This window comes from Brachyistius frenatus, unplaced genomic scaffold (genome assembly GCF_029030835.1).
Source record: "Brachyistius frenatus isolate BFR_SWC_R1_liver_20210118 unplaced genomic scaffold, ASM2903083v1 Contig_217, whole genome shotgun sequence".
Taxonomy (NCBI): Eukaryota; Metazoa; Chordata; class Actinopteri; family Embiotocidae; genus Brachyistius; species Brachyistius frenatus.
In genome coordinates, this window is record NW_027210816.1 from 421,999 (window position 1) to 435,911 (window position 13,913).

Consider the following 13,913-nt stretch of genomic DNA (forward strand, 5'->3'; position numbering starts at 1 on the left):
CCTCTGAGAGCTACTTTGACAAAATGAAAGTGTCCACATGTTTAGTAACATTTATTCACATAGCTGAGCTACACTGAAATCGCTTTAATGAGCTTAAAGGCGGAGCTCAACCTCTGCTGCACTGTCACAGGTAAAAGGACAGCGAGGGGAGATTTTCCACCCGTTAACCGATCGTGTTGATAGTGTTGTTGTCCTGGATAGATTAAAAAATAAGTAAAGTAATGATGGAATCTTGTTTCTGTTCACTAAGTTGAGCTGTTTTTGCCATATAGATTACTACAGAAGTTTAAAAGTGCCAACACCACCTCAGTCTCCAAAGCATTAAGACTGAAAGTCATTCCAGCTGTTAAGTTTTAATGAACCACATCTGTTCATTAAAAATCATTAGGTGACGACCTCATGAAGCTGGTTAACATATTACCAATAGTGAGCAAAGCTGTCATGGCTACTTTGAGGAATAATAATTTGGTTTTCTTTAACATTATTTTGATTAGTATGTAATTCCTTGCGTGTTATGTCACTTTATTTATTTTTTGGATAAATCTTTGTATTATTTTCAAACGTGCAGATAATGGCACAGAAATAAGATAACAAAAAAATAATAAGAATTATGAATAATAAAAACAAACAAGTCAAAGGATGGATAGATAAAGGAGTGAACAAAAGGACCCCAAAAAAATTGCTAAATGAAGAAGGGAGAGAAATAAAAAGCTGTCATATTTTTTTATGTCTTAACATTTATTGAAAATTGTGACATCCGAGTTGGTGCATCCAAACGTATGACTGCGGTTCCTCTTCTCGCCTCCAGGTGGCGCAGCTTGGACTCAGTGAGACTGTGTGTCCTTGTAGGAAATCTAACCTCTTTCCCCTCCCCTCCTCTCCGCAGTGCAAAGACTTCTTGAAAGCCGGCCGGGGGATTTACGAGGACTTTTGCCGCCGACTGCCTTTCTACCCCTCTGACTTCACAGATGGTAGGTCGGACTCTGGGCTCGTAGTGAAAGTGAATCATCGGCCTTATTACGCCACGCGCCGGGGGGCCTCTGGCAGCTCGTCGTTTGTCTGTCACCCTCTTGGCTCGGATACATCTGTGCTGCATCTGTGTCACATCTCGGGTCGTCACTCGCTAAAGTGACAGTCTCAAATGTCTCACTGCTCCCATATATCTCCATATGTCCGATAATGTTGTCATTTCCAAGTCAGCAGGCATTTCTCTTTCCGTTCATATAGAAAAAGCACCAGGCTGGTCATTTTATTGACTCATCCAATCATATTCTTTATCAACAAATGTGTGTCCCCAGTAGAATAAATGTTCACATGCTACTTGACCTCAGCAAAGGAATAAATTCTGAATGCTTTTAAGTTGTTGACGCCAGATATTCTTGTGAATTTTCCCAAAAATTTTGTTTAATTTAAAAACTAGAGTGAATGAGAGGAGTTTTCTAGCTGCTTTCCTCATTTCATAACATCCACAGGCACTGTGTTGCTGGGCGGTAACAAAATCAAGATATTTCTGTCTTGTGAGTGTCATCCGATAATGATCATCTGATGAAGGTCACAGGACCAAAAAAAAAATCAGTGATCACATTAGAGCCCAATTAGAGTGTTTTATTCCAAAATGAGTTATCCATCATTGGGGTAAAAGCCATAACTGCTCTTACAAAATGATGGATTGCACAAAACCTGGAACAAATTACTCATATTTAAAAAAAAAAATAAAATAAAATAAAATACAAAAAAGGAAAGGAAAGGGGCATTAGGTATAGCGGGAGACTCCTGTAGCATCGTCTCGCTGTACGAACTGGATGCTCCGTATTGTCGAGATGCTGAATGATGAAGCCTGTTAATGTTTTTGTCGCTCTGAAATGAAAGTGTTGAGCCTCCTCTGCTCCATTATGAGCTGAATATGACTCATGTGTTTGTGTTTGTCTCCCCTCAGGTATAGTTGGCAGTAATAAAACCCTGCTGAAGTACATGACCACAGCCATCTTCCTCTACATCGCCATCCTCCTCCCCGCCATTGCTTTCGGCTCCCTCAATGATGAGAGCACACGTGGCGAGATCGGTAAGAGCAGCGAACACGTGAACACTTTTCACTTCAAGAGTTGGATGTAAAACAGACTCAGACTATTTAATTTTAATTTCATCAGGCAGGTTGTTGTACAAGTTTTGTAATTTATTCCATTGTGAGCACTGTAATGTCTATAATTCAAACTTCACTCTAAATAATTACAGGATTGGGATAATAATAACTGACAAAAATGTGTAGATACTGTAGTACTTCACAAGAAATTCAAGGATATGACAGAATTCATCAAGGAACCGACTTGCTGTAGGTATTGAATCTACCTGAGTTCATGTATATGAAGGATTGTTTTTCCATTTGAACAATTCTGGTTGAAAAATGCAACAACAAGTGTTACTAGCAACATGAAGTCTCCAGTGCACAGAGATTTTCAGTGAGGACAGAAAAGATGTATAATTGAATTTGTAAGTTTTTTTTTAAAAGTGTATTTCATCGGTTTTGTGGAAGAACCACAATATTATTTGACATTAACAAACAAAATTCGGAACCTACTTCGGCCTCTGTTCAGCTCTGCAGAGGAACCTAGCAGGCATTAATCAGGACTTCCTCCTGCGTCCTCTCTGTGTGTGTCCTCTCCGTCCAGATGTCAAGAAGACCATCATCGGCCAGAGCATCGGCGGGGTCATCTACTCGCTGTTCGCCGGCTCTCCTCTGGTCATCCCTCTAACCACGGCTCCCCTCGCCATCTTCATCAGCGGTAGGCTCCTCCTCTTTCACTCAAATAAAAAAAAAAAAAAAACGCTCTTATTTTTTCAGTTTCACTCCGAGGGTGGAGTACTAAGAAGATCACGTCAGTAATGAAGACGGGGGAGCAGCGGCTAAAAAAGCTCCTGCGTCCTCGTGTGCTCTCTAGTTTAGCAGAAAACAGCAGCGTTGGAGTAATGAAGTTGTTTGTTCACACATGTGGACCTGATGATGAAAAGTTGTGTTTCTCAGGAATGAGGAGCAGAGCTTTTTCTTCGTCACTGCTGTTATGAAACGGTCGGTTGCTGAGGGTCAAGAGCCTCGCTCATCGCAAACATGGAAACTTTACATTCAGTCCAGAGCGACGCAGAGCATAAACTTTTTTTTTAAAATTTTTTTTTTTTAACCCGACAGCAGTGATTTATTGGTTGAGAATTTAAACCACCCTAATGGCTGGAAGCTGCAGAATCGGGCAACGATGAGTAAAAAAAAAAAAAAAAAAAAAAAAAAAAAGGGGGTGGGGGGCGGCGACTCCGATGCCAAAATGCAGTTGTAATACCGAGTTTGTGGGTTTGTGGTGTGATGATCTTTGAAGTGAATGGGTTAGAATTGGGCTAAGCACATTCTCAGGGGGATAATTAGAGCACATTTCCAGCAGCAGAACAATGGCCTGTTTGTAAAGTTGTAACTCATCTGCGCTCGAATCTGCTCGAGATTACAACTGAACAGTTCGAACAAAGCCGTTACACTTCTTTTGTCCTTTTTGTGTCTGAATGAAATGTTATGTTTCTCTTTGGTAGTGCGTGTGCGTGTGCGTGCGTGTGTGTGTGTGTGTGTGTGTGTGTGTGTGTGTGTGTGTGTGTGTATAGAAAATCAGTCTCTGGTATAAGTTGACTGAAAAGTAAAGTTCTTCCTCAGTTTTTTATTAGTAGCAAAGAAGTTTTTAAAAGCATCTGTGATGCCTGTCGACTCTCATATTTCCTGGGTTTCTTCCATATTTCAAGGCCATCTTCTCTAATTTTGTTGTTTCTTGTGTTAAACTCGTAATCTGAGTCATCGTCACGCACAGAAGTTGTACATGTTTGTCTGATGATACCCAGGTTGCCAGATCATCTATGAAACCATAGCAACATCCAAATGATAAAGAACGCTTATAAGGGAAGCAATACAAGAATAATATATGCACTATATCTAGGATTAAATCTTAATAACAAACATTCAACTGAATACGTAAAAAAAAAATGGGAGAAGGAGCTAAATACGGAAATCTACTCGATGGAAAAACTGACGTATAATTAAAGCACAACTAAATGAAAAGTGGAGGAAATGGACAGAATGCAAAACTTAAGCTGGCGACGTCAAAAGAAAACTTTGGAAAAATATACAGAGCTGTATGAAAGAGGAGAGGAAATGTATTTCCCAGGCAGTGTTTATACGTTTGTCGTGTGTTAAGTTTATTGTAAATGTTGTATATTTTAGAATAACAAATACAGATTTAAGTAAGAAAAAAAACAACAACCATAAAACGTAACTACACACACAAAGCCACACACTATATACAGTTTCAACCCTTCGTGTCGCCGCGTCCTGGCGACCCGATTCGCGCTTCAAGGTTCGAGAGTGCAGCAGCAGGCAGCAGGGCCGGTTTAATGCTAAAATAATTAGCAGGCTAACTCATGTGTTGTCAAAGCGCCAGAGCAGGACAGCCTTCCTGGTGCAAATTTGCCGGTTGATTTTAGAATACAAAAACAAGAAAACTCTCATAATTTGAAAACCTAAATGTTGACAGGTATGTCTGTTTGCAGAGCACACAAAGATGATCAATACTGCTCCTTATTAACCCAGTTTGTTTTTTATTTGTGGATTAAATCAGCATCGATCAGTCTCCTTCTGTTGGCTCCTTGTTGGCTCTCGCATACAATTTCTTAAACAGGACTTTTTAAGCATTGAACCCTTCCTCACTTTGTTTCTGTCACCTTTTGCTGCTGCGCATTAATTCATTCATTAATTGATGTGTGTTTATTCACTGTATCTGTCCGTGTGTTCGTTCGTTCCACCGCAGTGATCCGAGGAATCTGTGACGACTACAACCTGGACTTCCCGGCTTTCTACGCCTGCATCGGTTTATGGAACTGCCTGTTCCTCATCCTGGGAGGGATCTTCAACCTCAGCCTGCTCATGAAGCTCTTCAAAAGGTATTTCTCACACACACACACACACACACACACACACACACACACACACACACACACACACACACACACACACACACACACACACACACACACACACACACACACATTTTTTTTCAAATTGATCATTATTTTTCTTTTCCGTACAATCCAATTTATTGAATCAGTTCTTACATTTTCTTTTGGCTGTTGACCTGCTTCGTTCTCTGACACATAGAAAACTAATTCCAAAAAAACTCACTGGCACGCAACAGAAAAGAGTTTTTTTTTTTTTTTTTTAAAGAAGTCCTTTTAGCGTCCTTTTAGCCAAACCAACAAAGAGTCAAGTACAACTTTATATGTCTCTCAGCTCAACCCTGCAAAGACAAGGTTAAATGAGCTCGTAGCAACCAATCAGGAGAATTTGTTTTATTTGAAACCATTTAGTTTTATTTTATTTTTAATTTAGTTTTATTTTAACACTTGTTTTTAGTTTGTATTTATAAGTGTGCTGTGTTTCTGTTCCTTTCCAACCAATTAGGTCAAATAAAGTTGTTAATTAAATTCAGTCACGCTGAAAAATTTTGCAAAGAAAGGAAGCACACAAACTGTGATTTGAGTTGTTCTTATTATATTAAGATTTTTGTTTGATATCATAGATAAATAACCCATGTTTGTTTTGTAGTCACATATATTTCATTACAGCACAAGGTTTGCATATCTGAGTCCCATTTATTTCTAGAATTCTAATATATCAGCATGCAGGTCGTGTTGTAGTTGTTTTTAATAGGCACAAAGATGTAAATTGTAATACAAACTGTTAATCATACTTTCTTTTAAAAATGTGTTAAATACAATCTTTCTGATATATTTCAGTAACTTCATCCATCAGTTCTTCGCACAACATGATTTTTCTTTCCACCAATATACAAATATAGCAATATAGGTGGACTTCTTAAAAAATGTATTATTAGTTTTAGTGAACTGCCCGACAACCGTCCTGACTGTCGTGTGTTCTCCAGGTCGACGGAGGAGGTCATCGCCCTCTTCATTTCCATTGCGTTTGTAGTCGACGCCGTGAAAGGAACCGTCAAAAGTAAGTTCGCGACAGGTGTCTCTTCTGAGTTCCTGCGGCTCGGTCTGCGGCTTATTTACATCTCTGCGGTCTCACCTTTTTCTCTTCACCGAGGCCTCTTCCTGCCGTACTGATGCTCGTAGTCAGCTGGGATCAGTCAGACTGACGGTCGTAATGCCGCACACGCCTGCTGTCAGGTCAACGACGAGCCTGTAACTTTTCAAACACAATAAAGAAGACGCACTAGATTAGAAGTGTTTTTTTTTTTTTTTTTAGATTCTAATTATAAATCTAGTAATTTAATCATTCAGATTAAAAACTGACAAATAGTTTTGTTGTCCTCTAAAAAAAATCTAGTGCCCACGCACCGTGTGTTTTCATTATTGTAATGCCAGATGTAATTTTCCAGTATTCACGAGAACATTCCTCGACACTCCCGACCCAAATGAAGGATTAGTTATTTAATCTAATCCGAGCGGTCCCTCCTGTTGTGGGTTGGACCTGCAGTGGATCTGAATAAACGTCCAGGAGTGTCGTTGTGTGTAGACAGAGATAACGTGTTTGTTACTGCGGTGGGTCAGCAGATTGAGAGGCTTTGAGAGATACTATGTACTAAATTAATCAATCCAGATTTTCCCGCAGCCATATTATACCTTCCCTGGTATGCACCGCGCCTCATTTTAGTCCATCATAAATATTTTACACAATTTAATTTCACAAAAATGAGATGACGATAGCAGAATGTAATTTATTTTGAATGCAGCGCGTTCCTGTTTTGGAGATTGCCAGTGCAGTAGTTCAATTTTCAGAAACCATTTGTAAAATACGCTCGGAGCTCATGTGCCATTACCATAACATTAACCTGTGCCATTTTGTCGACACTTTTCATCCAAAATATTTTCCAGTAGCACAAATGAATACATTTTGGGTGCATATATATTATTATATATATATATATATTTATATAAACATCCAGTCTCCTGTACTACTTTGCCTGCTGCATAACTTTCTCCCTGTTTGATGAGCTGCATGCAGGTCACGTCACGCAATCCTCATCAAAACTGATGACAGAAATGATGTCTTCTTCTATGGATCTCTTACACAGAAGTGTCCTCTTTCTTACTGATAATAGTAGTGAAATCACTCCTTCCCACAGAGTTTAAAACCCCGGCCTTCAGTGGGTTGTTTCTTTCTACTGTAGTTCTTGTCGGGGTTTATGTACAGTCTGGTGCAGCTGGTGCCGAGAGCCCGGAGATAAAAAAAATCTTACAGTTTGTAGTGTTTCCAATCGTTTGACAGCTGATCCAGATCCAGCCCCGTCTTTCTCACTGACATTATTTTAGATAATTATTAAATTATTGTGTTTTTTTTTGTTTTTTTTGCTGCTTGGAAAGGGAACAGTGGCATCGTGTGTCTTAGCCAAACGTCCAGAAACAGAAGAAGAATAGAGCACGTGAACTCGAGTGTTTTACAGTCCAGGTGATCAGGATTCAGAGCAGAGCCGAAGCTCAGCTCAGATTTATCTCACTTTTGAAGTTCTTTTCCCTCCTTCGCAATTTACAGCCTTTGTCTTTTCTGGATTAATTGCAATACAAATAGTTTTTGATGGACATTTGTTGAAGCCACATACGAGACTTCTTGCAAGATTTCAGGGTTTTCCTCTAATTAGGAATCCAATAATCATTGTTCATGTTGCCATTTAATAAGTGCACTTTCTTCAGACATATTCTTTATTTCCATCTGAACACCGGGCATGTGATCTCAGTCTTTCACAGGTACTACCTCGCTCCGACGCTGGCCAACAGAAGCATGGAGGACTTTCCTCTGGGCGGAGACCCACTGGGGGGAAACAGGAGCGAGGTGGCGGCGGGACTGGCGCTCAACGCCCTCCCTGAATCCCTCATCCACTGCACCCGGGAGAGGCCCCTCCTCTGCCTCCTGCTGATGCTCGGCACGTTATGGATGGGCTACACCCTCTACCAATTCAAAAGGAGGTACGTGCAGCGCCGCGGAGCCGATAAATCACCGCAACGTTTAAATCGCGTTGGGGTGGGAGAGCTGCCGGCTTGGATGAATACTGCTGAGTCGGGCTTTGACTCGACAGTGACAGGAACTTTCCAGACGGCTCTCGTGAAGCTCAAGTTTCCGCCGGGGCTTTCTGCTGCAGCCGGTGATTCAATAAGCATTAATATTCTACTTCTGATTGCTCCCAGTAATCAAATCAACCTCAAAGCTGGATTCAATTGTGTACGCAAAAGGCGGGCCGAGGTACTTAAGCGGTGTCAGGATTGCAGCCATTGTCCTTGTCTTGTCCACAGTAATTGTATTCCTCTGTTATTTGTCTCCCTCAGTCCGTTCCTGCATGCCAAAGTGAGGGAGGTGCTGTCGGACTGCGCGCTGCCCATCTCCGTGCTCCTCTTCTCCTTCATCGGCTCCTACGTTTTCAGCGACATCGAGCGTACGTATCATTTGCTGCTTCGCTGAACTGGTCACTTTTCCACACTTAATAAAACCACACGGCGTGTATCTATCACCGTGCAACAAATAGGGTGAGGGATTTTGTTTTAACCAGAGTTGTGATTCAATAGTTTTAAATCGAAGAGAGGTTCATCATTCTGCCATTAAGGCAGCAGACGTTACACTTTAAGAAGAAATTGTGTGTAACAAGTCATACACAGTGTAAGTAAGTCAAGTTTATTTAATATAGCACCTTTCACATGCCACAAAGTGTCTCACAACAATACCAAAAACTAGAAATGAAGTAATATTACAAAACAAGCACGAAACAAAATGAGGTCAGGCAAAGGGCAATTTAAATAGATGTGTCCAAAGTGGTTTTGTTGAAGGCCTTTCGTCTTTAAACGAGTGAGCGGGACAGGAAGTACAGTAAACCCGGATCAGAAGACCTGAGTGACCTACAGGTGGGTAATGATGGAGCGGGTCGGTTACATTCTTCTGAGTCCGACCATGGAAGGCTCTGGAGGGGGAAAAAAAACAGGACTTTAAGCTGGATCCTGAACCTGATGAGGAACTGGGGAAGAGAGGATGAAATGGGTGTGATGAACTGAGTCAACAGCCTCGCTGCAGGATTTTGGACCAAACATGACTTGAAGGAAGGTGAAAAGGGAATTTAAATGCATGAATGATGATTTCCAGTTCCGGTTTGGTCATTTTAACGAGTAAGATGTATCTGAGAATGGCTATAGAGAGGTTATTGGTTAATGTGTTTGTGCATGAAGCTTTTTTTTTTTTTTTTAAATATGTTTCAGATATATTCAGTCAATAATTAAAGGTACAGTTGTCTAAAACACAAACTCGTTCAAATATTAACAATAATAAGTGATTACAACGACTGTCACACTGACTCCATTCATGATCTATTACTCCATACAGTTACATGAATGGGAGAGACAGCTGGCTCCACTCTGAATTCCTATTACAAAGATCTCCTTTGAACGACTCATTATTTCTTAATTTGAACGCATCTTGAAACTTATGAGTCTTTTGAATATTTGAACAATGTTGTAGGTTTATATTATGGCATTTATCTTTAATTATCCCAACTTAATTTGTCAGGAACCGTGTCTCTTCTGTCACTTTCTGTCCGGTGATTTTAAACACGGTGACGTCCGTGATGCCGCGGATGCTCGTCAGAGGCCAGAATTAAACTCAAACGTTTGTCGATGCCAGTTGGATCAAAACACTCAGAAACGAACGGCAGCAGAGGTTTTGGCCTTGATTGGAAGCGGGTACGGTTCAAGGAGGTTGTGACAGTCGGGGACTAAACCATCAACCCTCTCTCATCGACCCGCCCTACGATTAACGGATCGTTTCCTGTAAAGCTCCTCGACCGGAGCTGCTGTCGGTGTCCAGTTCATTCAAACGAGTCACAAAAGACACAAAATGAACTGATTTACACTCCTGATTGTATTATTATAGGATGATTTTTATGATCAGGCTTGAAACTCGTGCACTTTTTAAAAAAAAATGTTTGCACTAATGAGTCGTTAAGTGGAGATTCGTGTCCCCGACGACGTTTCAGGAACAGATTTTTTACTTTGACGCCCCGGAATAATTCCTTCCTCTTGACAATACTGTGTGACCTCGCAGGCACACAGTGTGTTCTCTCACAGCTTCCTAATAAGCGATGAAGTGTTTAGCAGCTGCCGTGTTGCTTGAGTGTTAAGTGGTGGAAAAAGTGACTGAATAAAAGGACTGATTTCAGCATCTGTACGTCTGTTAGAGGTTTATTTGAACACCGTACATAGATAATGCTGGTTTAATGAGGTGGACCTGTGAACTCTTTTTTTTAAATTTTTTTATTGTCTTTAGGAACATGTCACTTTAAGCCTTTGCTCTAAATAAATATGTACGCATGTGTTTTGTTTGCAAACTTTTAACTTCCAAATCAGCCTTTCTAACCGCACGGCTCCACTTATTTGGTGCCTTTATTGTCTTTTTATGTTCATTAATCAAGGCACAGGCCAAAACACATTGGAGATTCTCAGTTTTTATTCTCCATTGTTTAGCATCATTTTGAGTCCCCCATTCACTGTTGCCAAGGCAGCAGCTGTTCTCCAGGGGTCGACATAGAAACGCAGAGGCGAGCGCCAAAACGCCTCGAGTGAATTTTAATTTTAAGTGCCCGGGCCAATTTTCTGTTCCTTTTACCTCCAGAGACAATAAGTCATAAGATAATAGAGCCATTATTGTATTGTCATTTCTTTTCCCTAAATTTAACCAACTGCACTTAATTCAGCAGGATACAGTGTTAAATGAGATGCGCAGCATTTGAAAAATATCCAGCCGCTTTAAGGAAATAATTATTGGTGTGAAAACATGAGTCATCGTGAGTGTTTGAGAGACAGGAGTGTTTGTTATGATGGATCCCAGGGAATTTTACACGACTAGTTCTTCCAAAAAAAATATGAAGGCAACATTTTCTAAATGAACACATTAATTTAAACTTGTCTGTATATATATTTTATTTTATTTTTTTCTTCTCTTGCTGTGAAACAGTTCCGGTGTTTAAAGTTCACAACCGGCCCATCTTCAACGTGGCTCCGTTTGAGCGTCTGTCGGCCATGAACGTCGTCAGCGCCATGGGCCTCGGCTTCCTCCTGGCCCTGCTCATCTTCATCGACCAGAACATCGTCGTGTCTCTGACCAACGCGCCGGAGAACAGGTAGAGTCTCATACACGGACATTTACGAGTTTAACGAAGCGTCCATTTAATGATCTCCGTCATGTTAGTCATATTTAAACTGCGCAACGGTCTATTCTCAAAATAGGACGATCGGACCAAAGATGCAATTTGGGATTAGTGCGTTTGATCTTCCTGCGACCCTTTAGAAAGCTCCCGTGGACCCTTTAAGGATCTGCCGACCCCCCTTTTGGTAACCGCCGCGGCCGGATATTTGCCGGTCTTGTTAGGGAGGCCGGATGAACTGAGCCAGAAAACTTGACATCCGAGTCAAAACGTCACAGTCGGGGAGCTCCGAAGCCTCAGAGCCAAAACACGAAGCTTTCACCCCGTTTCTTCTAAATCTGCATCGTACTGACAAATTAAGAGCCAACGACCGTCCAGCGGCCCCACAGAGAAAATCTGTAATGATGGACTTTCAGGCTGGACAGAAATTTAATTGGGTCTAAATGTCTGCTGCAAAACAAGGAAAAATTCACCAGAAGGCAAATAGCCTAAGAGCTAACTGTAAGATTAAAAGAAAACCGATTTTCTTGATCTCTTCAACTATTTTCAAAGACTACTTAACTGTTTTTAATTTTGTGCACAAAAAAAATAATTCCGAAAATACTTCTTAAATCACGCTAATTTAAAAACAAAAGCATGTCATTTTAAGATTTAAGAGTAGAAAACACGGTTAACTTTGTCACACACAAAAAACGGACAAGCAGTCGCAGCTATTTCTGTTGCAGCTTTGCTTTTTGTATTTTTTGTGCTGTTGTCAGTGCGTCGTACATCTTTTTCTTCTGTTTTGAAGTAAGATGCTTTTCAACTTTCTTCCACCTGCGCAGCTCTTTGATTGCATCACTTATTTATTCAAAACGTCTGTCCTCATCATGCAGATGAATCTCGAGCAACGAACTTTTAACCTTAAAGCTGACGTGAGAGATGATGCAGTCGCGGGGAAATGAACGAGAATAAAATAAATGCTTCTTCACTAATGAAACTGTCTTTCGCTCAGTTCGACTTAATGCTCTGAAATTCTGTAAATCCAGCGTGATTTAAAGCATCCAGCAGCGCCGGTGTCACGTTCAAGGTCACGTCAGCTGCTGATCAGGCATATATTTCATTACACAGCGGCTGCTGCAGACAGGAGTCTACCTTCACTCAACATGTTTATAGTTGGAGGGAAAAGACACGCGCACACACACACACACACACACACACACACACACAGCTCTGCTATTGTCCCTGCAAACATCCCAGAAGATGCATGGCAGTGATCCTTCACTAACACGAGCAACAACAACAGCGAAAAACGTCGTGTCATCATAAAGGTCGCTGTCGTGCTGTTAGGTAAAGTTACAGCGATGACCTCATCGTCAGTGACATTATTGATTTATACTCTTTTTTTTTTTTTTTTTTTTTTTGTACGAACACGTGACAAAATGGGCAACACGTCCGCGAGTTATCTCGAACGTTGCATGAGAAGAATTATCGGAACGTGTGAGGGGAGTTTGTTCAGGTTTTGTTGAAGGGCGTCGCTGACCTTAGGAGACCGCTGGCCTTTGTGCGTGCGTGTGTGTGTGTCTCTCTGTCTGTCTGTCTGTCTGTCTGTCTGTCTGTCTGTCACATGCGCTACCTTGTGAATATTACTGTACGCAGATTTTTTTTCCTTCACGTCTCCGTCCGTGCGTGGAAATGACCTCGGGTCAATGTGCGTGAATGTTTCCGTTGTCGTGCTGCACTGAGTGTGAGCGTCGCGCGTGTCCTCAGGCTGCTGAAGGGAACGGCGTATCACTGGGACCTGATGCTCTCCGGCCTCATCAACATCATGATGTCGGTGCTGGGGTTGCCCTGGATGCACGCCGCCTTCCCTCACTCCACCCTCCACGTGCGCCAGCTGGCGTTCGTGGAGCAGCGCGTGGAAGGCGGGCACCTCTACGAGACGTGAGTTTTACGCGCACGCACGCACGCACGCACACACACACACACACACACACACACCCTTCCCACCGCCGCCGCTGCTAATCAGATGCTCAATTAAAGGTCGTCTTCAGAGCGCGTGCCGACTGTAATTTCGAGTCGCGGGCTACTGTACCGTGCTCATCTCCTTGATTGCATGATTACTGTGGAGCCGACGGTTTTCTCTCCGGGTGCGAGAGGTGAGAGAGTTTTGAGAAGATGAGAGGATTAAGTTCATCACTCCGACCGCACAGATCTGTGCAAAATTATAGTTTTTGCGTATATTCAGGATGAGTGGAGGGTGATAAATGGGGCACAGGGGGCAGTTTTATATAAGAGCAGGATCTAATTAGAGACATTAGGTGGAGAAAAGTATGTATATGACTGGAAATTATGATTTCAAATTTCCTACTCGGACTGGTCAGGATAATTTGTCAAAGTTTTATTATTGTAAGCTGTGTTTTCTAGTGTTTTTTTTTTTTAATACTTCACCACTTTGAAAATGAATTTATTTCTACTGCATCTTTCAAGAGCAGAATATCAGGAAGTATTTCAAAATAAAAGCATAAATAATAACACATACAAGAAGGATTTGAAAAGAGAAAGAAGAACATAAAGAGAAATAAATAAAAGTGACGTAAGTGCAAGTCTAAATAGATTTAAAGCATTTTGAGCTGCTTGTTTAGAGATAGGTCCAGAGAGGATACACGCAGTCCCTCGAAAAAAAATATGCGACGATGCAATGTCCTGGTT

At 41.4% G+C, this 13,913-nt stretch overlaps 1 protein-coding gene across 4 annotated transcripts in view; it reads left to right on the forward strand.

The window, feature by feature from the left end:
• The window catches only part of slc4a11 (solute carrier family 4 member 11), a 96,472-nt gene that overhangs the window by 75,191 nt on the left and 7,368 nt on the right, over positions 1-13,913 (forward strand). For all 4 annotated transcript variants that reach the window (XM_069719567.1, XM_069719569.1, XM_069719568.1 and 1 more), the window contains 9 exons: positions 887-971; positions 1,937-2,062; positions 2,667-2,780; positions 4,830-4,962; positions 5,961-6,034; positions 7,779-8,007; positions 8,365-8,471; positions 11,033-11,198; positions 12,972-13,145. In XM_069719567.1, coding sequence (XP_069575668.1) covers positions 887-971; positions 1,937-2,062; positions 2,667-2,780; positions 4,830-4,962; positions 5,961-6,034; positions 7,779-8,007; positions 8,365-8,471; positions 11,033-11,198; positions 12,972-13,145 — 1,208 coding nt within the window. The remainder of the gene's footprint in view (positions 1-886; positions 972-1,936; positions 2,063-2,666; positions 2,781-4,829; positions 4,963-5,960; positions 6,035-7,778; positions 8,008-8,364; positions 8,472-11,032; positions 11,199-12,971; positions 13,146-13,913) is intronic.